General features: G+C 40.0%; 2 protein-coding genes across 3 annotated transcripts in view; both read right to left on the bottom strand.

The window, feature by feature from the left end:
• The window catches only part of pkp2 (plakophilin 2), a 23,561-nt gene extending 21,584 nt beyond the window's left edge, over nt 1-1,977 (bottom strand). Inside the window, exon 1 of the mRNA XM_079656577.1 lies at nt 1,718-1,977. Within this exon, the coding sequence (XP_079512703.1) occupies nt 1,718-1,886 (169 nt within the window). The 5' untranslated portion in view covers nt 1,887-1,977. The remainder of the gene's footprint in view (nt 1-1,717) is intronic.
• A 984-nt stretch (nt 1,978-2,961) lies between these two features.
• nudt4b (nudix (nucleoside diphosphate linked moiety X)-type motif 4b) lies at nt 2,962-22,122 on the bottom strand. Of its 2 annotated transcripts, none has more exons than XM_079656096.1 (5): nt 21,675-22,122; nt 12,215-12,325; nt 9,189-9,233; nt 8,825-8,912; nt 2,962-5,832 (listed from the first exon to the last, which is right to left on the bottom strand). In XM_079656096.1, the coding sequence occupies exons 1-5, from the start codon at nt 21,948-21,950 to the stop codon at nt 5,612-5,614; spliced, it is 741 nt and encodes a 246-aa protein (XP_079512222.1). In that variant the 5' UTR covers nt 21,951-22,122; the 3' UTR covers nt 2,962-5,611. The 2 variants fall into 2 exon arrangements, with proteins under 2 accessions (XP_079512222.1, XP_079512223.1); XM_079656097.1 differs by having other exon boundaries at nt 8,825-8,909.
• Between the last annotated feature and the right edge of the window lie 3,252 nt (nt 22,123-25,374).

Here is a 25,374-nt window from a genome sequence, read left to right as displayed (position 1 = left end):
GGCACGTTTACACATAAGGAATTTGCTTTAGTGGATGATAGTGCAAACATAAACAACATAAGAAAATAATTTGTGCGACGTCAAAAATGTAAGGATTATAAAAAGAAAATGTAAAAAAGAACGCACACACTGCATTTAAATATACAAAAGAAACGTTTAAAAAAAAACGGAGTGTGTGTGAACATATCAGAGAGCCTTTGTGTGATAGCTAGTGTAAATAAGGCCTCCATTCATTCACAGGGATTCAGATAAGTTACCATTTGACACAGGTGTACAGCAATAAGTAACAGTGTTTAAAAACACAAGTGTAGCATGTAGAAGTAGTGTGATAGTGTGTACCAAACCTATGAAACGAGTGTGTGAACATACGTTTTTTTTTACTGCACATCAGGCACGTGCACACATAGACATCAGAGTGGGCTTGAGCCCCTGCCCTTTTTCTTCCTCCAGAGAAAGTGCCCTTTTTATGGGGTGCTTTTTTCATTTTTATTTGTTCAATAAAATAATATATATCTACTGCTGTTTGCGCACAGTTTCCATTTCCAAAAAAATATCAGGTCGCGAGATTAGACTTTGAAGTTCCGATGCTCTCTCCCCTCCCTCCCTCCTTCCCTCCACAGCGGTGCGGACAGTCATCGGCAGTCCCTTCAGACAGACAGGTAGCAGCACCTCCCACCTTTCAGTCCCATGTTATGCCGGCTTTTCTTGGCTTGTTTGAAGTCGAGTGGTGATGAACAAGTCACTAAGCTGCCAGTGGCTGGAGTTTACAGCCAAAAGACAAAAATAAATATAGTTAGGCTAACTAAGGTAGGCTACTAGCTAATGGATAAGTTAGCTCAAGGTTTAGCTAAGGCAACTTATCATGGGCATACAGGCTAATGTACTGTACTTAAGGGGAGACACTACAGGTGAATGCAGTAAAATGTGTATATCTAATAACGTCATCACAATTGCCACATTGATATGCAAATTAGGCGTTAACTAGGCCTAATTAAAATGCGCAAATGTGCATGCAGTTACCAAGGCATTGCAGCTGAAAAGGATAAACAAAAACAAAAAAAACATAGCACCCCAGATAGTTACTTACGTCGAGTCAGTATTTTCCCTGAAATGTTGTGTTTAAATATGCAGATTAGCTTTATATCTATAAATGAATTCAGACAGGGTAGTAAAACGAACACCATTTATCTGTGTTTTTTGGAGGTTTCCTTTCCATTAGAGTGAAAGAAAACATGAAAGCAAAATAGACCAAAATAACAACATTACTAAATAAGACCATTGTCTCTGTGTTAATGATTATTTTGTAGAATTCTGTTGAGTATTAAAGAATTGCGTGAGTGTGAGGGTATTAAAATAAATTGGTCAGTAAGTCAGAGACGTGCAACTATATTTAACTTTTTGGTTACATTTTTTATAAATGATTATGGGAAGTGCCCTTTTTCTCATTTGAGCTTCTGCCCCCCAAAATGTCTGTGCACGACCCTGCTGCACATATTTTTATTCCATTCTGTTTCAATGTAAATGTTACTATTGTGTTCTTAAAATCCTCTATCTGTTTTTTTTAATTCTTGTTTTACGTACAGTCAAATTCCTCGTACTTGTCAACCTACCTGGTAACAAACCCGTTTCTGATTCTGATATCTGATATCTGAGAGCCTTTGTGTGATAGCTAGTGTAAATAGGGCCTCCATTCATTCACAGTGTTCAGATACATTACCATTTGACACAGTCTTCCTCGTCTTCCGGGCCAGAGTGAGCTGGACCTGCTGCTGGACTCGCAGCTGGGACTCAGACCCGGACCCGGGACCGGGCAGAGCCAGGCTGCTGTCCCCCAGAGCCAGACCGTCCTGAGCGGGTAGAGCAGACTTAAAGAACACCTCGTCCATCGTGAGCTGATCCAAACCAGTCTAGTTTACCTCGGACGCTTCATTTGACTCGACAGGTAGAAACTCGATGAAGTCCTGCTTTGTTGTTCCTCTGGATGATATGACGCATGGGGGCGTGGCTATAGGAGGGGCGGGGCTTACAGGAGATTCACCTGAGGTGTCCGGTGACGCTGCAGGCAGGGATCGTTATTACAACCAGGGGTGTAAAGTAACTACATTTACTCAAGTACACAGGTGAGAGAAGTAGAAGTAAAAGTAAAAGTAGAAGTACCAGAGTACTCAGTATAAGTCCTGCATTCAAAATGTTACTCAGCTAAAAGTACAAGAGTATTAGCATCACAATATATTTAAAGTAGTCATTGTGCAGATTGGATATGTATAGTGGAGTACACCATTTACATCTGAATTGTAGTGGGTTAGAAGTAAAAAGCAGCACAACATTGAAATACTGAAATGTACCTGAAATGTGTAATTAAGTACAGTACTTTGAGTAAATGTACTTAGTTACTTTCCACCTCTGGGGTTAAGTCAGCTCAAATGGGCCACTTTCCGCTCCATGTTTTATTACATCATCACCATTCTATTCTTATCTTTATTGTTAGGCTTCGCTCATAAAAGAAAAATCCTTAATAACAACCTGAGCATAATAGGGTCCTTTGAAGATGTTACGACTTGTTTAATAATCACGTGCAAACAGAACTGGATTCTAGGTAAAGCTCCTTAAGGCTTACTCTAGGTGTGTTAACTTGTGGATTTATGCAAATGTAGTTCCTGGGTAAAAAAAATTAGTTGTACAGCTCTGTTTCATTTGACTGTGAGCAAACTTTCCAACCCAAAAATGACCGACCTGTAGGCCTACAGGTGCTCATCCCTGAATGGGGGGCGTTGGTGGGAAGAAACACACATTTCCCCCCGAGGCCTTTAAAGCAGGTTCATCTAGTCATGACTCAAAAACAATGACCGTTTCCATGGGATTAAAAAACACAACAGCTGCTGAGCTACTGAAATATTTACCAAATCGTTGACATTTTTGGAACAGAGCATATGGTATAAACAAACGAAACTTCAGCCACAGTTACAACAAGATTTTTCCCCTTTAATGCAATCTTTTCGCAAAAAAAACATCGTTCCAGTCCTCGTGTCTTTTACATTAAACGTCTCATGTGCATAATACTCATGACGATAACAGTGAGAAATCTTCGCTCTGGATACATCCGTGTGACATCCAAATCCCAACATTTAGTGGACGCCGGTGTCTTACATTGTTGAGCACATACATTTCATTGTGGTGTTTTTAATTTAAATCTCATGCTTTACTCATAAAAGACTCATCCAATGACCTACGCATCAAACAGAGGGTCCAATAGGTGGAGGAAGGAGGTGTTTCAGCATTAAATATGACGATGAATGGGTTTAAATTAAATGTTGAATGTAGTGTGAGATGGTCTCAGTTGAATCACAATACCAAAAAAAGTGCTTCGTTAGTTGTAATTTCAACCATGAAGGATGCAGTCAATCATTAAAAAATGCACTTTTTTAACATTAGAAATGATTATATCATGAATTATCCCCCTTGATCATTATCATTTATGATGTACAGTATAACTTGACATCAAAAATGTTCCCATCTGACAATTTTTTTTTTTTTGGCACATAGTATTTCATGTTCATCAACCCACAATACACACTTACACACACACACAGGTTTGAGGTGTTTGGACTTTACCAGTCGAACAAGGCAGAGTTGATCAGATTTGTCCGATTTTAAGCAGATTCGACGAAACTCTGGGACGTTTTGAAGCATGGAGAAAACTTAAGAGATATGTTACACCCCTTCTGAACAGTGGGAATAAACGGTAACATCAAAATGTGTCTGTGGTTTTAAGCATTCCCTTACTGTCCAGACTTTATTTACCAAAAGCTGCACTTCCCTTTATATTGTAAAAAAAAAAATCTAATGTTACACCTATATTCGTTTTTGAGTTAATCGGCTGTTAAAAAAAATATTTTCTTTACCCCCAAATCTCTCAAATGTTAAAGATTCAGTCGTTAATGTTTTGGCCGATCTAATGTTTATATACCATCCTGACAAACTTGTGAATTTTGCCATGTCTCCTTCACAGTTAAACCCTTGGCACATTGTCAGCAATACAAATATTCTGTACACACCGCTCTCGCTTGTTTTCTCCTACACATAGTTAAAAAATATATAAAATATTAAGAGACATTTTACAGGTACATTCAGGTTAAAAACACTTTCAATGTTTCTCTGCAAAGCTATTTACAAATCTCTAGAGTCGTCATTCAGCCGTCGACACAGGAGGGAGTGAGAGTCTCTTTTTCAGCGACGATATATGTGAAAAATAATTACAAAACACAAAATAATGACCTGAAATGGGACTTTTAACCGCCAATTTGAGCCATTTTGGGTTTGGATTTCTGTCTTTTTGATGAAAAAGTAGGTTCGAAAACTTTCAAAGGATCATTTTATGCCTTTAATTGAGCACCCAGAATTGCACTTGTTCAGGCAGTACCAAAAAAACATGACTTTCTATTGATATAAAATGCATTACTTCTACATTTTGAACCAGTGATAGCTGTGTTTTCACTTTGAAATAATGAAAATACTTGGTAGTTGCAGCCGAGGCGCAAGTAATCCTAGTTACAAGCAAAACAACAATCATATTGTACAGGGAAAATGTTATTTTGTGGTCTGATATCGCCTTATAACACCATGAGACGTGATATAACAGCTTCATAGTGATAGAGAGAGCAATTCACTTCAGATCATCTTCATTGAAAGACAATCCAATTCTTTAATTAGCACATTTGAATAGAATCAATGACCCTAAAAGCACATAGAGATGTACCTTTAAATACTTCCACTGTGACAGCATGGGAACGGTAACACAAGGTTAATGCTAACGTCACGAGACATTGGCTGAATGTTAATCAGGAACACAGCAGTGTAGTGTTAAAGGATATCGATCACATGACTCAGCGTTTTCACTTTACCGAGGTATCCACTCACTGATGTTATTATTTACTTTTCACCACCATGCCACTTCCTTATCTACCTGAATGTGTTCTCCTGTTAAATTGTAGTCATTTTGATTTTATATACTTCATGCATGCCATTTATATATATTTTTTATCTATGTACATTTCCCCTTTGAGGGACAATCAAAGGACTTCTGATTCCTCCAATGTTTTGATAGGAGATGTTGTGGTGGCTTTCTCATCTTAAATTTTAGGACCATTTGGATCATTAATGCTGACATGGTGTAAAGAAAATCCCTTTTTGTCGTGTAATGTGAATATGATATATCCCTATGTCCTCATTGGTTGAGAATATGGAAACATTCCCTACATGGACATGGCTTTAGGGTCACTTACCCCTTTTATTGACTAGAAAGCATATCCATTCTGCAACAAAAAAAACGACGTCGGTGATTTAAAATGACCCAAAGACAACATTCATACAGATTCTGTGTAAGGCATTCCTTCGACAGCTCAGTAACTCCAGCAGAGTGTGGTGTTTCCAGCAAAAAAAAGTGTTCTTGAGATATCCACAGTTTTCCTGCTCCGTCACGCGAGACTGAATCAGTTCTGGTGATGGCTTTGGTCTGTCCTGCAGCTACGACTACAAGTTATACGGTAAAGGAAAGAGTCATTTAGATTCATGCAAGACTGTACAGGCGCTTTGAGTGACAGGAAGCTCAGTCCTATCTGCAGGAGGAGCCCAGCACGCTGCCCGTCGAGGGCGTGGTTGCCGTGGCGCTGTAATGGGGGTAGTTGTCGTTTGGGGGGGGTCCCGGGAGGATGGAGTTCCCGTTGGTGGGGGAGCAGCTGAGCTGGAGCCGGCGCAGGTAGTCTGCGTGCACCGGTTTGTGGCTCTGCAGCACTCTGATAGCCTCGTCCACCGTGAACCACTCCCGCTTCCGGCCTGCAGGGGGAGACAGAGAGCAGTGTGACACACAGGAAACACCCACTGACTGACTGACACCACCGGGAAACTCCTGAGGTTTATTAACCACATTTAATGTTGTATAATGTTTACATTTTCAAAGAGGCATTCAAGACCATTCTCAATTTTCAGGAACACCTACCTACCTACCTACCTAACTATCAATCTAACTATCCATCTATCTATCTATCTATCTATCTATCTACCTACCTACCTACCTACCTACCTACCTACCTACCTACCTATCAATCTACCTATCCATCCATCCATCTATCTATCTATCACGTTAAATATGTGCATTATTGCATACATGTACGAAACAGAAACTGTGGATAAAGCGGGGTTCAAACACATGTTACTAACTGTTATTTCGTGATAATATTAAAGAGAATTTTGATTCCATAAATCTGAAAAAAAACTGTTAACGGGATAAAAAAAAAATCACAATAAAAAAAACATACATTATGATATATTTTCTTTGTATTGCACGTTTTCTGAAATGTTATCTTTATACATGCAAATGAGGCATTATCTAGTACTGATGCTATAATGCTATGTTCTCATGAATTTAGGTTGTCGTAAAATAGACAACAAAATGACTCCAGGAATCTGAAACACTGGAAGCAAAATAGCTCTCAAAAAGTAGTGTAGTAGCTTGAAAAGGATGTCCTTGTATCCCTGAATATATTGCAATAATAAAGCAATGATATGCTATATCTGATCTAACATTGTGTCAAAGCCATTGTGTCTAGCATGCGATACAGAATAAGGAAATGATCATCTTTAATATGTTCTCTTATCTTTTACAGGTTAGAAATGGTTCACTGAAAGCAGGAAGTGCCATGTGATGCAGAGCTGAAGTGTTTTGCAGAAGGCCTTCACAACAGGAAGTGTGTGTGAAGCCAATTGGTCCGCACCAATATAACCATCATATAATGGTTATGAAATCATGGCATATAGACCTCTAAAAGCGTGCTAACATGCAGTAATAAACAGTGTGTGTGGAGCAGTGACAGGTGGAGGATGCTCCCCTCTGAGAGCATACACAGTGAAGCCTACATGCTACTGACAGCTGGAGCATCCTGCAGACAGAGAGGATTTATCTCCTGTTGTCACTGCGTGCCCCCACACCAGTATAATCTCTGGCCTTCACATTAATACAAAACATGGTTCTGTAAAAGCTGTCCTCTGCAGAGCAAAGGGAAACACAGATATGGAAGTAAATAAGAGACGTGAGAGTTTGATTTAACAGCCTGTAAATAACATTAGAGTTTGAATCACCATTGATTACATCACCGTAGATTAGGAATATTTTACTTTTAAAATTATGCATTTTAATGTATTTGTTCTGAATTCTCCTCCTGAGCAAATTTAGAAATGTCTTGATTTGGGATTACAAATTTCAGATCTAATCATTAAAGTTAAAAATGACCAATCCAGTTTGACTGATGTTCAATTTGAAAATTCAGCTTTTAAAATAGAAAATCAAAGAGATGTTGTATTTTAAATTTCAATGAGACAAATCCATTTAGATACTTTGTTCTGGTAGAAATCTAGAGACTATGTTTTGATTGGGATAACAGAAAATGCAATGCCAACTCAAGCCCAGGGGGGTATACTACGAAGCAGGATTTTCGCTTAGCCAGCTAACTTCAGGGAAAACTCAGAGTTTCCGGTCCTACGAAAGTGGTTCTCTTTTTAGCAGGCTAGATCTCCATGGTAACTTAGGCTGTGTGGCTAACCTGGTCGGGACCAGGTTAGGTTGCAGGCTAAGAGCTCAACTCAGTGAAAGCACCGCCTGCTGACCAATCAGAGCTCAGTGTGCGGAGTTTAAAGCGATCAAGTCATATTACAGGAGAAAGGAAATACAGAAAAGCTGCCGTTGCAGGAAAGACAGCCGGCAAAAATCCCCGACTGTGTGAACGTGAACATTAATAGAATAGCACCTCCCATCTTCAGAGCAATCTGACTATTATAACATTAGCGTTAAGAAAGCTTACTTAAATATCTGCCACAACATAAGTAACCGGATCAGAGTAACATTAAGTACAGTCCGTGGCATATCACATCATAGTGGATCATATATCTCCTTATCTGAGTCAGCTGAGCCGTATCTGGCCGTGCAACACTTAGTGTCACATAGGCTACTGTATGCAGAAGTATTATTTGAAGCGACACATTAAGTTGACGAAACACTCTCGAGTCAAATGTAATTAAAGTCAGATCGTGTGTTAGACGGGGCAGTGATATCATAAACCTGTTAATGTACGCATTCAAACACTTTTTCTTTTACCAGCTGTATTCACCTTGCAGGTGCAGCTATGTGGCTTTGATCCTGGATAAAGTGTTTAAGTCATGGATGTTTAAAGTTTAACTTCTTCATATTTGTTTAATATTATAGTTGACTTTTCATTCAGGAAGTATGACGCTGCGCTGTCAGTACGCTTGTCCATGTTTGTGATTGGTCGAATGCTCCAAATACCACCCCTTTCATGTGAACGCGCACCTAACTAGATAGGACACGGCTGGATTGAGCGATCCACTTGATAACCAGCGTCGTAGGACCGTTTAGCGAGAGCGCGTATGTTTTGGATTAGGCCAACCGGCTAACTCAAACATATCCAGGTTAGGTTGAACCAGCTTCGTAGTATACCCCCCAGGGGCCCAAAGAGTGTGTTTGAATTGAAAATGTCAACGCTGTTCTTGTTGTCTATAGTTTGAATCCTTATGGTTCACTCACTGTACGTCGCTTTGGATAGAAGCGTCAACTAAATGCAATGTCATGTCATTTAGGATCGCACTGATGACAGAAATCAATGCCAGAGTCACTCTCTGGGCGGGTAAATATATTTCTATGATATCTGTGGTATTTCACCATCAATTGCTCAGTGGCTTGTAAATACTCATGTCTCTTATTTGCCTAAATACAGACACCACAGCCCCTGCAGACACTAGTGAGAAGCTGCCGTACCGATGTTGACGGAGTCCTCCCAGGCCTCCAGGGTCTCGGTGACGGTCAACACGTAAACGTACGTCCGGTGCTTCCTGTCCTGGTTCTGCTGTAGAAATCAGACGAAAATGAGACTGAATGATCATAAAAATGGTGGTGGTTAAGGTTAGTTGGTTTATATTAAGCATTTCAGACACAAAGGCAAAGAAATGAGTTAAAAAAAGAGACATTGTGAATACACATAATGTTGCAAGAAGCGCTGAAGAACAATGTTAAAACATAGTTTGGAAAAGCAAGGTTTTTAGCCTTGATTTTAAAGAAGGGATGGACCTCAGATTCAGCACTTTTGAAGCAAGTAAAGTAAGATAAAGCTGTGAAATCTTACCTCAAATACTCCCAGCAGACGTCCTAGCTGGCCCTTCACACCGGCCTGAGGAAGTAAATCACAAATCATTAGAAACTCACTTCTTTCCAACACAAAAGGACAGAAGAGGACACAGAACAGTTGATCAAACACAGACTGTGTTCTGCGTCAGAACAATTGGTTTTGTGTTTTACTTGTCAATGTTTTAAAGGACCAGCTGTACTGAAGTCTTTGTACCCTCTCTGGCTTTGTTCGGATGTAATGCTTGACAACGCTAAAACTTTCAGGAGCACACTATAGAATAACGCTGAGATCTTTTTTAAAGTTTGCTTGTGTCCTCCGAGGCCTCACAGCTACTTGAAGTAAGGTTATCTTAATGATTTCTAAGTGTATTGATCAAGGACTTCCAGCAGTGCTGATAAAATCATTTCACGTGCAGTCCTCAGTAATGCCTTGAACACGGCGTGAATCCTGAACAACTACCAGTGGGGAAATGTAATTATGTCTCTTTCATAACCCCTTAACAGTTGCTTTATTAATTCACAGGAGTCACATTACTGGCAGGGTACGTGACATCCATCCCCTGCTCAGCATACTTCACAAGTGTCAATCTGTCCCACCAATGCGGGGCTGCGGGATTCATGAGAGCTCAGGAATCCAATGAGGTGCCGAGTTTAGATCACTGACGTTGCTGAGAACACAAGGTTCCCGATCGGAGGGCCCTCAGTCACCCAGATACTGACACCGTGGCCCTCTGAAGGTCTCACCCTCCTTATACTGCCGACAACTGCTCCTGCTCTACTGGGAATGGACATCTGCACCGCAATGCATGGGCGGATCTAAAGGGGGGCCGAAGGTGGCCAGTGCCCCTGTAACCATGAGTGTAATGGGAATTAAAGCGGTCGATTTCCCCTATATTCCAGTTGTCATTATTAGGGGAGAGACTGATCTTTACGCCGTCACAAACAGATGCATTTCCGGTCGTTGGATGCAGTTTAGTTCGATCTTTATTGAAGAGTTCGAACAATACCTGACCCTTTTTTTGGTCACCTTTGACCCAATTTATACAACCTGTGCACTTTAACCCCACCACCATGTGTTCAAAGATAATATTGCATTGTAAATATAAACAAAATAAATCAACATGCCAACAATTAACATAAATGGCTCCTACAATGAGCTTTGACCGCCTGTAGCCCCCCCCCTCCAAGCAAAGAATTTACGGTATAATGTTAATACAATTTAAGGTAGCATTGTGCTGTTAATAGCCAAAGTTAACTGGAGTGCATTTTGTCTTTCATAATGTAATTAAATACAAAAAAAAAAGAAACACTGATGATGTTAGTGCGCTATGACTATATCTAAAAGGTACTTATATACTTATAGACTGTTATTATTATTATACTTTTCTGTTATTAAAGTCAACATCACCAGTTTATAGTGGAAAGTCTCAATTGATATCTTCTAATATTTCGCTGTGTCATGTTTCTAAGGTGAGAAGTTCAGTCATCCGGGAGGGACTCGGAGTTGAACCGCTCCTCCTTCGCGTCGAAAGGAGCCAGTTGAGGTGGTTCGGGCACCTAGTTAGGATGCCACCTGGGCGCCTCCCTAGGGAGGTGTTCCAGGCACGTCCAGCTGGGAAGTGACCGAGGGGTAGACCTAGGACCAGGTGGAGGGATTATATCTCTTCGCTGGCCTGGGAGCGCCTTGGGATCCCCCAGTCAGAGCTGGTTGATGTGGCCAGGGAAAAGAAAGTTTGGGGCTCTCTGCTGGAACTGCTACCCCCGAGACCCGACCACGGATAAGCGGGAGAAGATGGATGGATGGATGGATGTTAAGATTATCAAAATTGTTAACAATTATTTTTTATAATCGATTAGTCTTAGATGTATTGTTCCAGCTCTACCCGCGACAGGTGTTGCAAACAAGCTATAAACACATACTTTCATGCGATAGCTGTTTTTAGTTGATGGATCTATGTATATTGTTTCCATCCCTATCAAATAAACTGTGAAAACAACATAATAGCCTTGATTTGTAGCACTGTATGAAGATCCTGCAGGTCATAGGGTTGCATGACTGAGGTCTTTTACAAGAAGCTTTAACAGCGAGACATTTACACAGCGAATAGTTTCCATGCTCTGAATACCTGCTGGACGGACAGATGGTGTTGGGGTGAGGCTAAAGATCAAACACGGTAAAAACAACTATTCTTTGGTGTTCAACTGCCAAGTTCAACCATCTATAAATATTTAGATGTATCAGCAAGCAGGTTAAATGTCCGTTCAGCTTCTCAGCAGTCAGTGTCAGTACGTTGTCTGTGTATACATGTATGTGCAAACTGTGTACTTGTAGTGTAAGTCATGTGTGAATAAGCTATTCTCTTTTATCTTGTATTAGGGTAAATGGACTATGTTGTATTTATGATTTGTTTTATCTTTTGTTGAACTGCAGGACCAAGGAGTCCAAAACTAAATTCCTTTCCAGCGTTTCATATCGTATCTTATTACACGGCTTAGTTAAATACTCGATTCTGATTGGTCAGTTCCGACATTTAGGAGGTTGTTAATACCCGATAACACACCGCTGCTAAGCAAAATAATGACCGTTGCTAAGAAGGATGAAGGGATAGAAGGAAAGACGTTTGGGATTGTAGGAAACGGTATTTCGATCTCTCTGTCTCACCTTTTCACTCTTGCCTTCAACTCCTAATCCACTAACGCCTCGCCCTTATTCCACCTAGCTTAGCACTTTTTACTTTTGTTGTTATTGTTCTTCTTTACTTGCTTGTAAAGCGCTTTGAGCACCAGGAAAAGCATCGAACATTTCTGAGGTTGTTAATGTCCGATAACACACCGTTGCTAAGCAAAATAATGACCGTTGCTAAGAAGGATCAGGAGAGGACAGGAAAGAGGTTAAAAGACGGAGAGCTAGCGGTCATTATTGCTATAATCGCTGCACATTATCCCTTATAGCTCAGTTATCAATCGTACAGAACGACCTTATTTTAGACGGGGAGAAACAAAAAGCTTTGATTTGTTCCTCACCTCCTCGAACACCTCGCGCACTGCGGCTCCACACGGCTCCTCCTCCGGCTCCATCCCCCCCCCGGGCACAATCCACTGGTCCGGGTGCCGGCTGCTGCTGACCAGCAACACCTGGAGAAGAAAGCATATGTTTCAGAAGTGTTTAGCAACTTGGGTTATTGTAAAAAAGGCCAAATATTGTCACCTAATCAAGACCGGTAGCAGAGACTATAAAAGACTACATTTCCCACAATGCCACCCTCTTAAGAGACACAGATATGGGCAACCTGTGTGAAAGACTGCACCGAGACACAGTTTTTAACCGTTATTTTTATTTTTATCCTACACAACTTCAAGAAAGAAAGAACATCCAAGTTGTTTATAACTTTATTTGAGTTTTGCCTCTTTGGTTTTGATTCGTTTGACTATTGTAAAGGCCTGCTTTCTTTGTGAGAAAAATAACGCATTAAAAATGTCTGTTTAAGGCGTCCAAGTGGCTCGATGGGAAACAAAGGGAGGAAGCCACGACACTAACCTTTATTTCATTGTAAAATTAAGTCACACTGCCCTTTAGACACAAATAAACATGACACACAAAGTGGAAGCTAAAGGTCCCTGCGGTTCAGAGGGGGGTGCATTCATTCACACTTATTACACGGCTTAGTTGAATACTCAATTCTGATTGGTCAATTCAGAACACGTGACAGGTTGTTAATACAGTAGTACAGATCGCTGTGAAGGACTTATTGACCGTTGCTAAGGAGGATCAAGAAAGAGAAAGTTCTTAGCGGAAGAAATACGATCATTTTTAAGTCAATAAAATAATTTCAATTAATATATGGAGTCGATTCCTTAGTTTGTTTGAGTTTCTTTTAGTACGTCAGGCTGATCAAGATGCCTCCGCTTCGCTCCTGATCTGCCTGTCGGGTGTTCTTTTCCCCATAATGACCCCCTCGCTGCACATTATCCCTTACATAGAAACTGAGGCCTTGACATGAGACATGTGACCTTTGACCCCTTCGACTCCTGTCTCAAGATGATTGGTGCGTCTCTGCTATTTATTCTCTGTTGCTGCTCACAGGAGCCTAAATACACCACAAAGTTCATAGCTTCAAAATGTTGAGGCGGTATACACTTTCTCCAGGAGTTGATCAAATAAGAGATGGAACGACTAATCGATTCAAACTATTTATATTTAATCTGTGGATATTTACATTTTTCCTTTATGACAGGCATGTATGTAAAGACCAAATACCTCAACAATAGATCAGGGAAACAACCCCCAGATTAATTTCCAAAGGGAATAATCCTTAAATTGCCATCAATGGAATTTATAGGAAAATATGAGATCGATTAATAGACAAAAAAACATACTTTTACTCCAATTTCAATTCAATTTTCAATTATTGTAAAATATCGCCGTCAAAAAGAATTTAGCTTCCTCAAACCAGAGCGAACTGAAGATTTTCGTTTTTCTCAGTGGCTTCTAGTGTCTGTCTACATTTCCTATAGTATTTTGGGGATTTTTATAACAGACGCTCAATGAAAGCTGGTGTAGAAGCGGTTCCATACAGTAGGAAATATCAAAAAAGGCGTGAGTTCACTCAAACCAGAGCGAACTGAAGATTTTCGTTTTTCTCAGTGGCTTCTATTGTCTGTCTACATTTCCTATAGTATTTTGGGGATTTTTATAACAGACGCTCAATGAAAGCTGGTGTAGAAGCGGTTCCATACAGTAGGAAATATCAAAAAAGGCGTGAGTTCACTCAAACCAGAGCGGACTGAAGATGTTTGGGACCTTGGTATGTATCCGTTATATTTTTCCATTAAGAAAAATCCAGTTTTTGTTTAGTTTTTGCCAATTTTGAAGATATTCTACAGAAGCTCAGTCAAAGTTGCTGTATAAGTGGTTCCATAACAGTAGTTCAAACCAAAAGGGAGTTGGATCACTAATTTTGGGACCGTTATATTTTTCCATTAATAAAAAAGAGAATAATCCCATTTACAATTGTTTTTGTCTACTTTGCCAATAACATGTTGTAGATATCCTACAGACGCTCAGTCAAAGCCGGTGTAGAAGCGGTTCCATAACATCCTTAGGAAGCAAACAATGCCTGTAAACCAATCAGGAGCCTCTCACATTCAGTCAGTGCTCTCCTAAGCGACTGCAGGGCTTGAATTACTCTACAGTTGCAGAGTACGGAGATACGCTCGGATCAGATGTGCCCGTGTCTGCAGTTTGGCCCCGTCTCCGTATAGCAACCACAACAGAGCAGCTGCTGTAAACAATTTCATGGAGCCGTTCGCTCAACATTAAAAAGGCAGACTGTGACCGGACGGGGGTCGTAACAAAACCAAAAGTATTAACTCTTGTCAGTGGTTCATTTATTTGTGATTGAACGGCATTTTTATCTTGTTAGAAATGACCTCATAACACACAGCATAGGCAACACACATGCAATAAAAGAGTGTGCTGAGCGGCTTGTATAACATATGGTGACATTTACCAACCATCTGATCACCATATCACCATATCCACTAATCTGCCAGTCTTACCCTAACTCTAACTCTAACTCTGTGTTTGTAAATCTTAAATAATGGGATTGTGGGCTGCACCTATCTCGTGAGGGTTTAGGTTCACGGCTTATTCGGAAATCGCTCTTTGACCAAACTCCACCAACTATAATGCCTATTTTAAGTTGAGTAGTATAAGTGAGCAAAATCACTCAAATGAACGTAAATTATTCTTGATAATTTAATAAACTTATACCTAAACAGCCAACATCATAGCTTTCTTTTAACACGGTTTAATTATTTTCATTTTGGCAGCTCAACCCCTTAAAACAGACGCCTAAGATTGCTTTGTATCTCCCTTCACAGCACTGTTAGGGGGGATAAGGGGCAAAGGAAGGGTATGTTTCAAGCTTGCTACGCAAAAAAGTTATTTGGCTTTATCAACTAAGCTTTGTTAGAAAGTGTTATCAACTTCAATTGACAAAATGTATTTAAAAATGTGGCTCACTAATACTTGGAAACCGATTCCCCTGACGATGTGGGTTTAGGGTAAAGGGCAGTGGGGCAGATAAACACGCGTGAGGATTAGTACGAGAGCACGCTCGGGAGACATTTCCACCAGGTGAGAAGGTTCTAGGAAAACACACAACAGGTGTATGGTGTATACGTGTTGGGAGTTAGAGGAAGGGGTATTGACACTTGCAGAACGTGACGTCTTCTCAGGGGAGTGCAGATTGTAAAGAAATGTGCAAAGTCAACCTTGGGACCCCGTTTGAATGAGGTGAGCTAAAACTGAACTTCTGTCCTTCAAACCAACACTTAAAAAAGGGTGTGTGAGCGTGAAAAGGTTTATTGGACATGTCACTTAATAGAAAATATTTGAAAATGGGCTATAAATGTGCTTTCTCAGTGGTATGACGTTGTGTTTTGGATAGGTTTGGTCTCTCAGAGCACTCAAACCCACTGCCCTTTGCTGTCTGGTGTGAGTGTGTGTGTGTCTCTGAGTGTGTGTGTGTGTGTGTGTGTGTGTGTGTGTGTGTGTGTGTGTGTGTGTGTGTGTGTGTGTGTGTGTGTGTCTCTGAGTGAGTGTATGTGTCTCTGTGTGTGTCTCTGAGTGTGTGTGTGTGTGTGTGTGTGTGTGTCTCTCTCTGAGTGTGTGTGTGTGTGTGTGTGTGTGTGTGTGTGTGTGTGTGTGTGTGTGTGTGTGTGTGTGTGTGTGTGTGTGTGTGTGAGGCCTAAAAGGGAAACCACCGTTGTCAACATGTCCCAAGTCCAAAGAGGGAGATGTGTACAAAACAAAAGCCACAGAGCTTCCAGAGCATCGAGGACAAAGCACATTTCTGCTTTGTTTGTTCCTTTTTTATCTTTTGAATTGTTGTGTGTCCGTCCCTTCAGAATACACGGCAAGCTGAATTTAGTTTTTTTATTATGAATTTAGGAATGTAGAGCACTGAATCGACATATTACAAACGGAGTATAATTAGGAATTAGTTTCTTCACATGTTCATCTGAGATAAATACAGCTTCACATTCATAACAGGGAGCGGCAGCTTGATTCACCATTACACGGCATTTATCATCACAATGATATCAAACCTGCAAGCTTCTACTCATCTCTCTAGGCTGCCACTTTTGTGAAGATGGAATACCAAGCATATTCACTGAAATGCAAGGAGGGCTGCTCGATTATGACAAAAATCATAATCTCGATTATTTGGGTCAATAATTGATATCACGATTATTAAAAACGTTTACTTTGAAAACATCAATTTATTGGAGATTTTTTTTTTAACAGTATGTTTTTAACAGTTGATTACCCTGAACTTTATAATTCAACTGAAAAAACCCCCAAAAAAAAAAAAAAAAAAAAAAAAAAGTAATAATAATAAAAAGATAATCGTTTTATTTCGATTACGTTGTTTTCGTAATCGTTGCAAGCCATAATCGTAATTGCGATTCAAATACGATTAATTGAGCATCCCTAAATGCAAGTATGTGAAGTTCATTCAGAGGTCAGCTAGGTGAATGTCATGATAACGACCTTTTCTAGTGATCAACCCAACATCAGTCAGATGCAAATAATTGACTTTAAACATTATTAAGAATTAAAAAAAAGGAAATTGATATTGTTTCTCTATTAATGAAGTGAAGCACCTTTTTTCTATCTTTTTCTTTTTAGCTAACTTTCAACTTTGTATCCAATACTTACAGAGGGGTGCATCGATGATGTATTTTTGTAAGCCGACCAAGAATTTAGTGACGCAAGGGCCAGCTCGACAAAAAGCCAATGGGAATGTTCTATTGGATTTCAATATATTGCAGGAAATAAGCCTGCATTATATTAGTAGTATTTCCTACTGTATGGAACCGCTTCTACCCCAGCTTCCATTGAGCTTCTGTTATACATTTTGCTCTGATAATCCGCTGGAAATCCACCCCTCTGGTGGGATCAGGATAATCCAGTCTTTTGGCATCAAATCCTGTGTTGTGAGTTTGAACTATTTGATCCAGATTAAAGCTTGGATTTGATTTCCTGATCTGATCGGATATCAAAGTGATCCTAATCCTGTTTTTTGGTTTTGAACTCCCCAAAATCCAAATCTGATCCGATTAGATAGGGATTCAAAGTGTTGAACTCCTGGGCCCAGAAGTACAAAGCTAACATTTAGTAGTCGAATGTAGTCACTTGTTAGCAATCGCCATTTTTATGAAACCTAGAAACTTTAGTCATTCACGAGTGGAGTATTACTGACGTATCTTATAGTCTAGACCAAAACTTTAAAATCTCTTCAGCTTGTGTTAACCACAGACCTTATTTTAGGCTGCTCATAAACCATTGACCTCCAGACGAGGGAACCAGAAGTGGTAAAATGCTGACTCATTTCCGGGTTCAAGGACTCATTCCTGCACCACTCTACAGCTAACTATCAATCACTCAACCATTACATTCAGTAAACTGTCTACCATGTATCCATTGCTTTGAGCTAACTATCAACCATTTAGTTATCATCCAGTAGTTGTCGTTAACTATTAACCATTCATCCACTAATTTAAGCTAATTGGTTAACAATGTAAATTCTTTAACAGTTGATGTGACGGGAGGCGTGTGGCGCATTGGACTAGTGCGTTGGTGTTGGGATCAGGGAGCACAGGTTCAAACCCCACTGCAGTCAGCATGTTGTTGTGTCCCTGAGACACTTCACCCCAAATTGCTCCAGTGGAGATTGTCCACATTATTGAGTAGGTAAGTGGCTTTGGATAAAAGCATCTAACATGTAAATGTATTCCTTTAACAATATATTTCAACCCTTTAAACATTTTGTTTAGACTTAACTGGTTACTTTCTAAGTACTTTTCAAGCACTTTCAATGGTAACAAGTAGTGTTCGGGCGTTACATCCGACTTGTTTTAATAAAATATCTTTAACATTTCATCCAATCAATAAAACTACTCTTACCAAGAAGTCCCTGACAGAAAGGAAAGAGACAGAGTTTATACTCACAACACCATTCTTTCTGAAAATGGCTTTAGCATTATAAACAACTTCTAAAAGTGTGATTAGAAAAGCCAAAACTAAAAATCTAAACGAAGGGCAAAGGTCAGCTCTGAGCACATGACGCCCACTTATATTTGAAGAAACCCCAGAGGGAACACCGCCATGTTTCCCAGACACAAAAAAGGGCGGCGAAACCTGAGGTAACATACAGTGAATATCATCTCCTCTGGGTAATGAAATACAATATTTACACAAATGTCAGCCTGCAGGTGACGCAAGCTAACCTCCCCTGATCCAAAAGTCAGTCTTGTGATGTTGGACCTGATTTACAAAACACGATCACTCACCCCTAACCTCAATACCTCATTTTGAGACATCAGAATTATGGCTGGTAGTAAAAGACGGGCAGGGATATTCTGGATGACATAAACACCGCCTCCGCCTCCCCCTCCTGCTACTCGAGGAGAAACGCCTGTAGCTGTCAAATAAAGAAGGCTCCCAATTCCTGTCCGAGCCGGGTGCCGCGGAGAGAAGATGATGGAAAGTCTTGAGACGCTCAAGTAGCAGGGGGGGGCGGATCAATAGTGCTGGCACAGTGATATAACCCCAGTGTCATACAGGTACCAACACATAAGAGACAAGTTGTAACGAGAGACAGTCGGAGAGCAGGAGACGCCTACATTTCTGACTTTCTGCTGAAGCCTACCAACTTCCCCCCCGACCACATGACATTTACAATCTGCTGCAGGACTTTTAATATGTAGCCTCTGGGTCAGAATTATATAAACACTGTGCAAGAACATATAACGCCTCAACACTCATAAGCACCACATGATATTGCCCCGAAGTCGTAAAAGAAACTAGAAATGTTCAAATTAACAAGCTGCAAAATCTACATATTATCCCTAATGGTGGACTGGTTAGCAAGCATTTGCTTATTTACACATCCAGCTGCTATGAGACAACATTTGCCGTCCGCCTGACAAATAGGAATCCGATATTTACCTGATTTTACCTCTTTTTTGGTCTGCACTAACTCCCAAAGGCTTGTTAACTGCCTAATGCTCGACTATATGTTACCAGCTAGCTGCTAACTTTGTCTATCTGCTGTTTGCTAGTGTGCTGTTGGATTTAAAGAGCTATATTTGTAAAAACAGCTGTCTGCTACAGATGGAGATAACACCAATTGCAGCTGTGAGAATGAACCAAAACATTAAAGCTGCAGGTCAGAAATGAATACAACACATTTCTGTAAAGAGTCAGATCCTGTCTCTTGATTAGTCACTCAGAGAAACCAATCTTAAAACACACACATATATTGGAGAGCAGCTCTGAAGCCACACAGCTTTACTTTTTACTGCATTATGGTGATTTGCTGAACTCATTTCACAGAAGCCCACACACACCATTGTGGCTTTCAGTCAGAATAACTTCAGAAACTTCAAATGTCTACAACCTCCCACTGCACTATAAGTATGTGAAATAATTATTAAAGCTTATAGCGCACGGTTAAAGGCACTAACATGCCGTCATTGTTCCTGCTTTCTCCTGTTGTGAGTTTAATTGCTGTCATAGAGTACCTCGCCCTGGGCTCAGCTTTCTGCTTTCCTCTCCAAAACAAAACCGTCCAACAGCATGCGTGGCTCTCATTTCACCACAGTTGTTTCTCCTGTATCTAGGAACGGAGGCGTGTGTTTAAGGAAAGTATTGATGACACAATGCCCCATATCTCAAGCTGCTGATTTAGGCATAACAAGGCCATTGTTCGCAATCAAAATCCTAATCAGAGAATCAGATTGGTTCCCTTCCTTGTGATTGAAGAGGGCTCTACTGTTGTCACAATGTACTCTGACTGTCCTGTCCTATGATAACAAGCTATATTAAATAATCACAGCGTACACACACTGAGGTACAAAGTTTCATAACAACAAATGTAAAAAGCAGAGATAAATCTATACATTTCCTATCAGTGCAATTGGAAAATCATCTATGATGACATAGCAGCTGCACATGAGTGGATATACAATGTGTGTATGTGTGTGTGTGTGCGTGCGTGCGTGCGTGCGTGCGTATGTGTGTGTGTGTTATACAGCCGCTAAAAGAGGAGGCTACATTTAGACAAGTGCCACAAAAACGGAGATATGATCCTAATGTTTTGACATATATATGACTACATTACTATTATTAGTCCCAACAAGGGAACCAGTCATGTAAGTGTACCTTTGACAATATCACTCCATATTCATTATTTACATGTTGAGGCCAGAGGTGGGAGAAGTACTCAGATCTTGTACTTGAGTAAAAGTAGAAGTACCAGAGTGTAGGAATACTCTGTTACAGTAAAAGTCCTGCATTCAAAATAAAAGTAAAAGTAGAAAAGTATTGGCATCAGAATATACTTTATAGTACCAAAAGTATAGAAGTAGTCATTCTGCAGATTGTTTTTGTGTTGATTATAATTATTGATGCATTAAAGCTTGTGAATTTACTCCAGGTGTAACTTTTAAGTGTTGGTTATATTCATTCATCCAAATATCCGCAGTAACTAAAAGGTATTATATAAATGCAGTGGAGTAAAAGTACACTCAACACCTCTGAATTGCAGTAAAGTAGAAGTACAAAGTTGCAGAAAATGGAAATACAAGTACCTCAAAATTGTCCTTAACTACAGTACTTGAGCAAATGCACTTTACACCACTGATGAAAGGTGCGTAAATCCTCTTTAAAGTTAATCTTCAGTATTGTATTTCACCGAGAAAAGTCTCGAACAATATAACTGTCACTTCATGTCCATTATTTACATGGTAAGGCCCCTTTAAATCTTCTTGCACATAATTGCTACGCAGCTAAAGGCCGGCGGGATGCAGCAAAATCATGAATGGATGTTAACACAGCTGTGTTAATAGATATGGGGAAATGACGTTGCATTTGATATATAAATGTATTAATAGAACTGTATTTTTAACCAGTCACTCTAACACATGGATTTTTAACCCGCTATTATTGGAAACATGCAACAGAAGTGCCTCGCCCCCTCTGCGTTGGCTACGTCAAGCTAACAAGAATATAACCGGAAGTGGAGCGAATCTGCCTTCAAAATAAAGGTTTGGTTGTAAATTCAGTGACGTTTTGAATGAGGGTTTTTGACCGCCGCTTTTATTTTGAAAGTCCAAACTGATAGTGGTTTGTTATTAATGGAAACAACCTTGACAACAGCGCTTTTTTCTCCTTTCTCTACAAGCACCTCAAACTAGCCTAAACTGGATGGCCAAAGGCGCATCAACAGCGGTAACACATAAACACACACCAAAACAGTGGCTGGAAATCAAAACCCATATGTTTTAACAAAAAATATTGTCAATTTTATTCATAAACCTTGTGTTTGAGTGACTGGGCGCTGACATGGGGATGACTAGGCCCACCAATCACACATAAACGCTGGATAATATGGTCCTAGATTCAACCTCTTACCTCTTCTTCACGTTCATTCTTGAAGCACAGACATGCTGCTCGTTTCTTGAAACCATCGCCATCGTATGTCCTGGTCTGGTTCGGTTTCAGCTTCATTGTGGATGAAAAACCGGTGGAAAAAAACACTGAAAGGGGTCCAGAGAGTTCAACAGCAGAGCCGCCGCATCGCTGCTGGTTTCTGCATCCGTGGTTTAAAGAGGAGGAGAAGGAGGAGGAGGAGGAGGGTGTTTGGAGAGATCCCAAGGTACCACTATTGTGGATTTTGGTTTTACTCATGAAAACAGAAGGATGGATAAAAAGTCAAGGCTCCAGCTGCTGCCTGTGATTTGCAGTCTGCAGTGAGTGTGTCCTGTAGGAAGAGATCTTATGTAGACTACAGCCTACACAGCACACCCTCCTCTGGATCCATTTGCGCATGGCCGCTGACTCAGTACAATGAACAGGCAGACTGGAGTTTCACATGCACTGATCACTCCTCTGAGGCAGCGGTGAGCTCATTGGTTGGTTTAGCCTCAGTGGGCGGGGCTACACTTCTGTTTCAAAACAGTGGTAATAAACAAATGCGTAATTTCTTAGTCTGAACTCCACCAGACTGCTGCTGCAGATCATGGGACTTTTTTGCTAAGAAGACTTGGTAGATTATTACACACAGGGGAGGGAGGGGTACTCAGATATTGTAGAGTAGAACTACAGGAGTGTCGGAAAACTCTGTTGTCATTTGTACTTTTAACATATCTTGCTTTCTAGCAGAGCAAACACATAAACACTGTAAATACTGAAACACTGACTGAAAATGACCATTAATGTGAATTGACACAGATGACATGTTATGGCCTACAAATTGACAAGGGTGGGTAGAACTACTTAGATCTTGTACTTAAGTAAAAAAGTACCAGAGTGTAGTAATACTATGTGACAAGTAAACATTCTGCACTCGAGTAAAAGTAGGAAAGTATTAGCATCAAAATATACTCAAAGTACTAAAAGTAAAACAGAAATACACATTTTTGAACATATAGTCACTACTCTCCACTGATTCACAGAGAAAATGTACATGAGCTGGCCTTGGTGTGTTTAACAGATACAGCCTTGGTGTGTGTGTGGTGCAAAGCTTTTTAAATGGTTGGATGCAACAGTAAATACATTTTCTAAATAATTGTGTAAAGACAAAAAGGGCACAGGTGTAAGTTTATTATTTGAGTCATAGGCTCAGCTTAGAAATTAAATTAAAGACTACCAATTAAATACCAGCCCTATAGGCTCATGTATTTGTCATGATACAATCAGCAAGTGACTTCTTTATTGCACCAAATGCATGTCTTTGTACAAGTTCCACTTGTTCCAAACAAAGATAATGGTACAATCTGTCTCTCTTTATTTGCTAAAGGAAGCTATGGTGTTATATAAAGGTTAAATGTTGTATACAGTGAGCACTCAAATGTAACCTGTAGCACCTCCTGGATTCCAGTCAGTGTCCTGTGTCTTTTTGGGAGTGTTTTTGATCAAATTGCACACAATATCAAAAATGATGTGTTCAAAAGTTCAAGTAATCCAGCTTTTTTGGGAATGTCAGCAACTCCCATGTTTCATGGAATCATAAATGGTATTTACACAATCACCTAATCAAGTTGAAAGTGTAATGAATAATATGCTTAAGTCTTGTGTTGTAACTAACTAGGGGTCAGAGGTCACAGTGTTGCAATTCATCAGTTTTAGGGGGAGTTATCACTGTGAATAAGCACCACTCCTAACTTCTCCCCCTGATTAAACACATCTGACTAACATCCGTCTCTGCTCTTACAGTATCTGACGGCGCTCCCATGCTGTCGCTGGTTCCACTTCAAATCATAAAGTAAGGTATATGAATGATGCCTTCCCTTCCCTCCGTAACTATAACACAGGTTGGGATTGCATTGTGAGCGGCTGTAACTCATTAACACATTGAGTGTTTCAGTGATGCGCTCAATTAATGGTGTTGGATCCAGATACTCACCCCCATAGTGCATGTCAATCAATCAATCAATCAATCAATCAATCAATCAATCAAGCATGTGTGAATGATATTGCCCCAATACCCTCAGTTAATCTGCGAGGATGATCACAGTGTTGTAACTCCACAGATAACATCTAAAGCCAAATGACCTCCAGGAGAGAATAATCAACAGATGAGTGACACTGTTAAAAGTGGCAAGACAGTGCTCTTGTTTGTGAAGATAATCAAGAGGTATTAGTAAAGTGATTTTTACATTACATGTTAGACACTGTTATCCAAAGCGACTTACATACTCAACACTGTGGGCAATCCCCACAGGAGCAATTTGGGGTGAAGTGTCTCAGGGACACAACGACATGCTGACTGCAGTGGGGTTTGAATCTGTGCCCCCTTGATCCGAACACCAACGCACTAGCCCACTGCGCCACACGGCTCCTAATCTTTCTTAAACTTTTAGATGGATTTCCACCAAAAAAGGAACATAACATGTTCACATCTCGTTCGAACATATTTATGAGTTCCCCTGAGATGGTTATTTTCTTGGTTTGGTTTGTTTTTCATTTATTTGTTGGATTTAGAGCTCATAAATAGCATGGAAATATAGCTAAAAATACATCAAATAGTAGATAAGAACACATACCTACAAACGAAACATCCACATGATGTGAAATTGAATAAGGAATACAAAACTGATGATAATAATGATGGAATAAATCTGAATATATGAGTGATTCTGAGGGTTAGTACATTGTTTAAGTATAGCAAGGCTTTAATGGGATAGAAACATGTTAGAAAATGTATTTATTTATATCATTATAATGTCATTTGCCCATTATATATAATGGTAAGTCCTTCATACTGGACTTAAATTAGAATCTTACTTCCAAATATTACAACAGTTGCCCTGTCGTCAAATCATCTAGGTATTACTCACCTCGGAGGGAAATAAATCTTTCTGTCATGGTGCTACTTGAAGGGGTTTATCAGTTGCTTTCATAGCATGGAAACTAATAGGTCCTCTTTTAGACAAGGTGTGAGGAGAAGAAGAATCCAGTTTCTCCTGGCTCACGTCCGGACAGATGGAAGAAATATATAGACAGACGTGAATGGATTCATTGTCAAAAACACAAATAAACAATACAACTTTTCTACTAATCTGTCATTTGTATAACAGTGTTGGAATCCAACTTTGAGCTGTAAGGGAACATCAGAGCCACAAAATCTCCCTCTAACTCAAAAGATAAATGTCCCGATTAACATGACGCATCATTTATTCCCTGCTAAATCTAGCAAATAGCATCCATCAGGCTAATTTTAGCACGTGCCATCTGTTTCCCTGTAATGTCGCCATTATTAGACACTTCAGCTTTAAAATGAAGCTTTAGTAAACTCAGCCTTGCTTTATGCATATGACCATGACAAACACAAATAGGACAGGTGCTCAGAGGGAGGTGAATGTTCTCATGGGATGGAATTCATCCAATGATGAAGTGAGCTCCTGACAGTTAGCCAAGGCTGCTCAGATGGATGTGAGCTGCTGTCACTGTGGAATAAAGAGCCTCTGACGCCTCTGCTAATGGATCACGTAGCAACGAAGAGCTCAGAGGACATTCCTGCTTTTTTTTTAGCCTACTGTTAGCTGAACCAGAGTTTTTATTCTTAAGAAACGTTAATGTCTTCAGCTTGACACACCGACCCAATTTTGGG

The sequence above is a fragment of the Notothenia rossii genome (genome assembly GCF_949606895.1).
Source record: "Notothenia rossii genome assembly, chromosome: 10".
Classification (NCBI taxonomy): Eukaryota; Metazoa; Chordata; class Actinopteri; order Perciformes; family Nototheniidae; genus Notothenia; species Notothenia rossii.
This window is presented reverse-complemented; position numbering and strand designations above follow the sequence as displayed.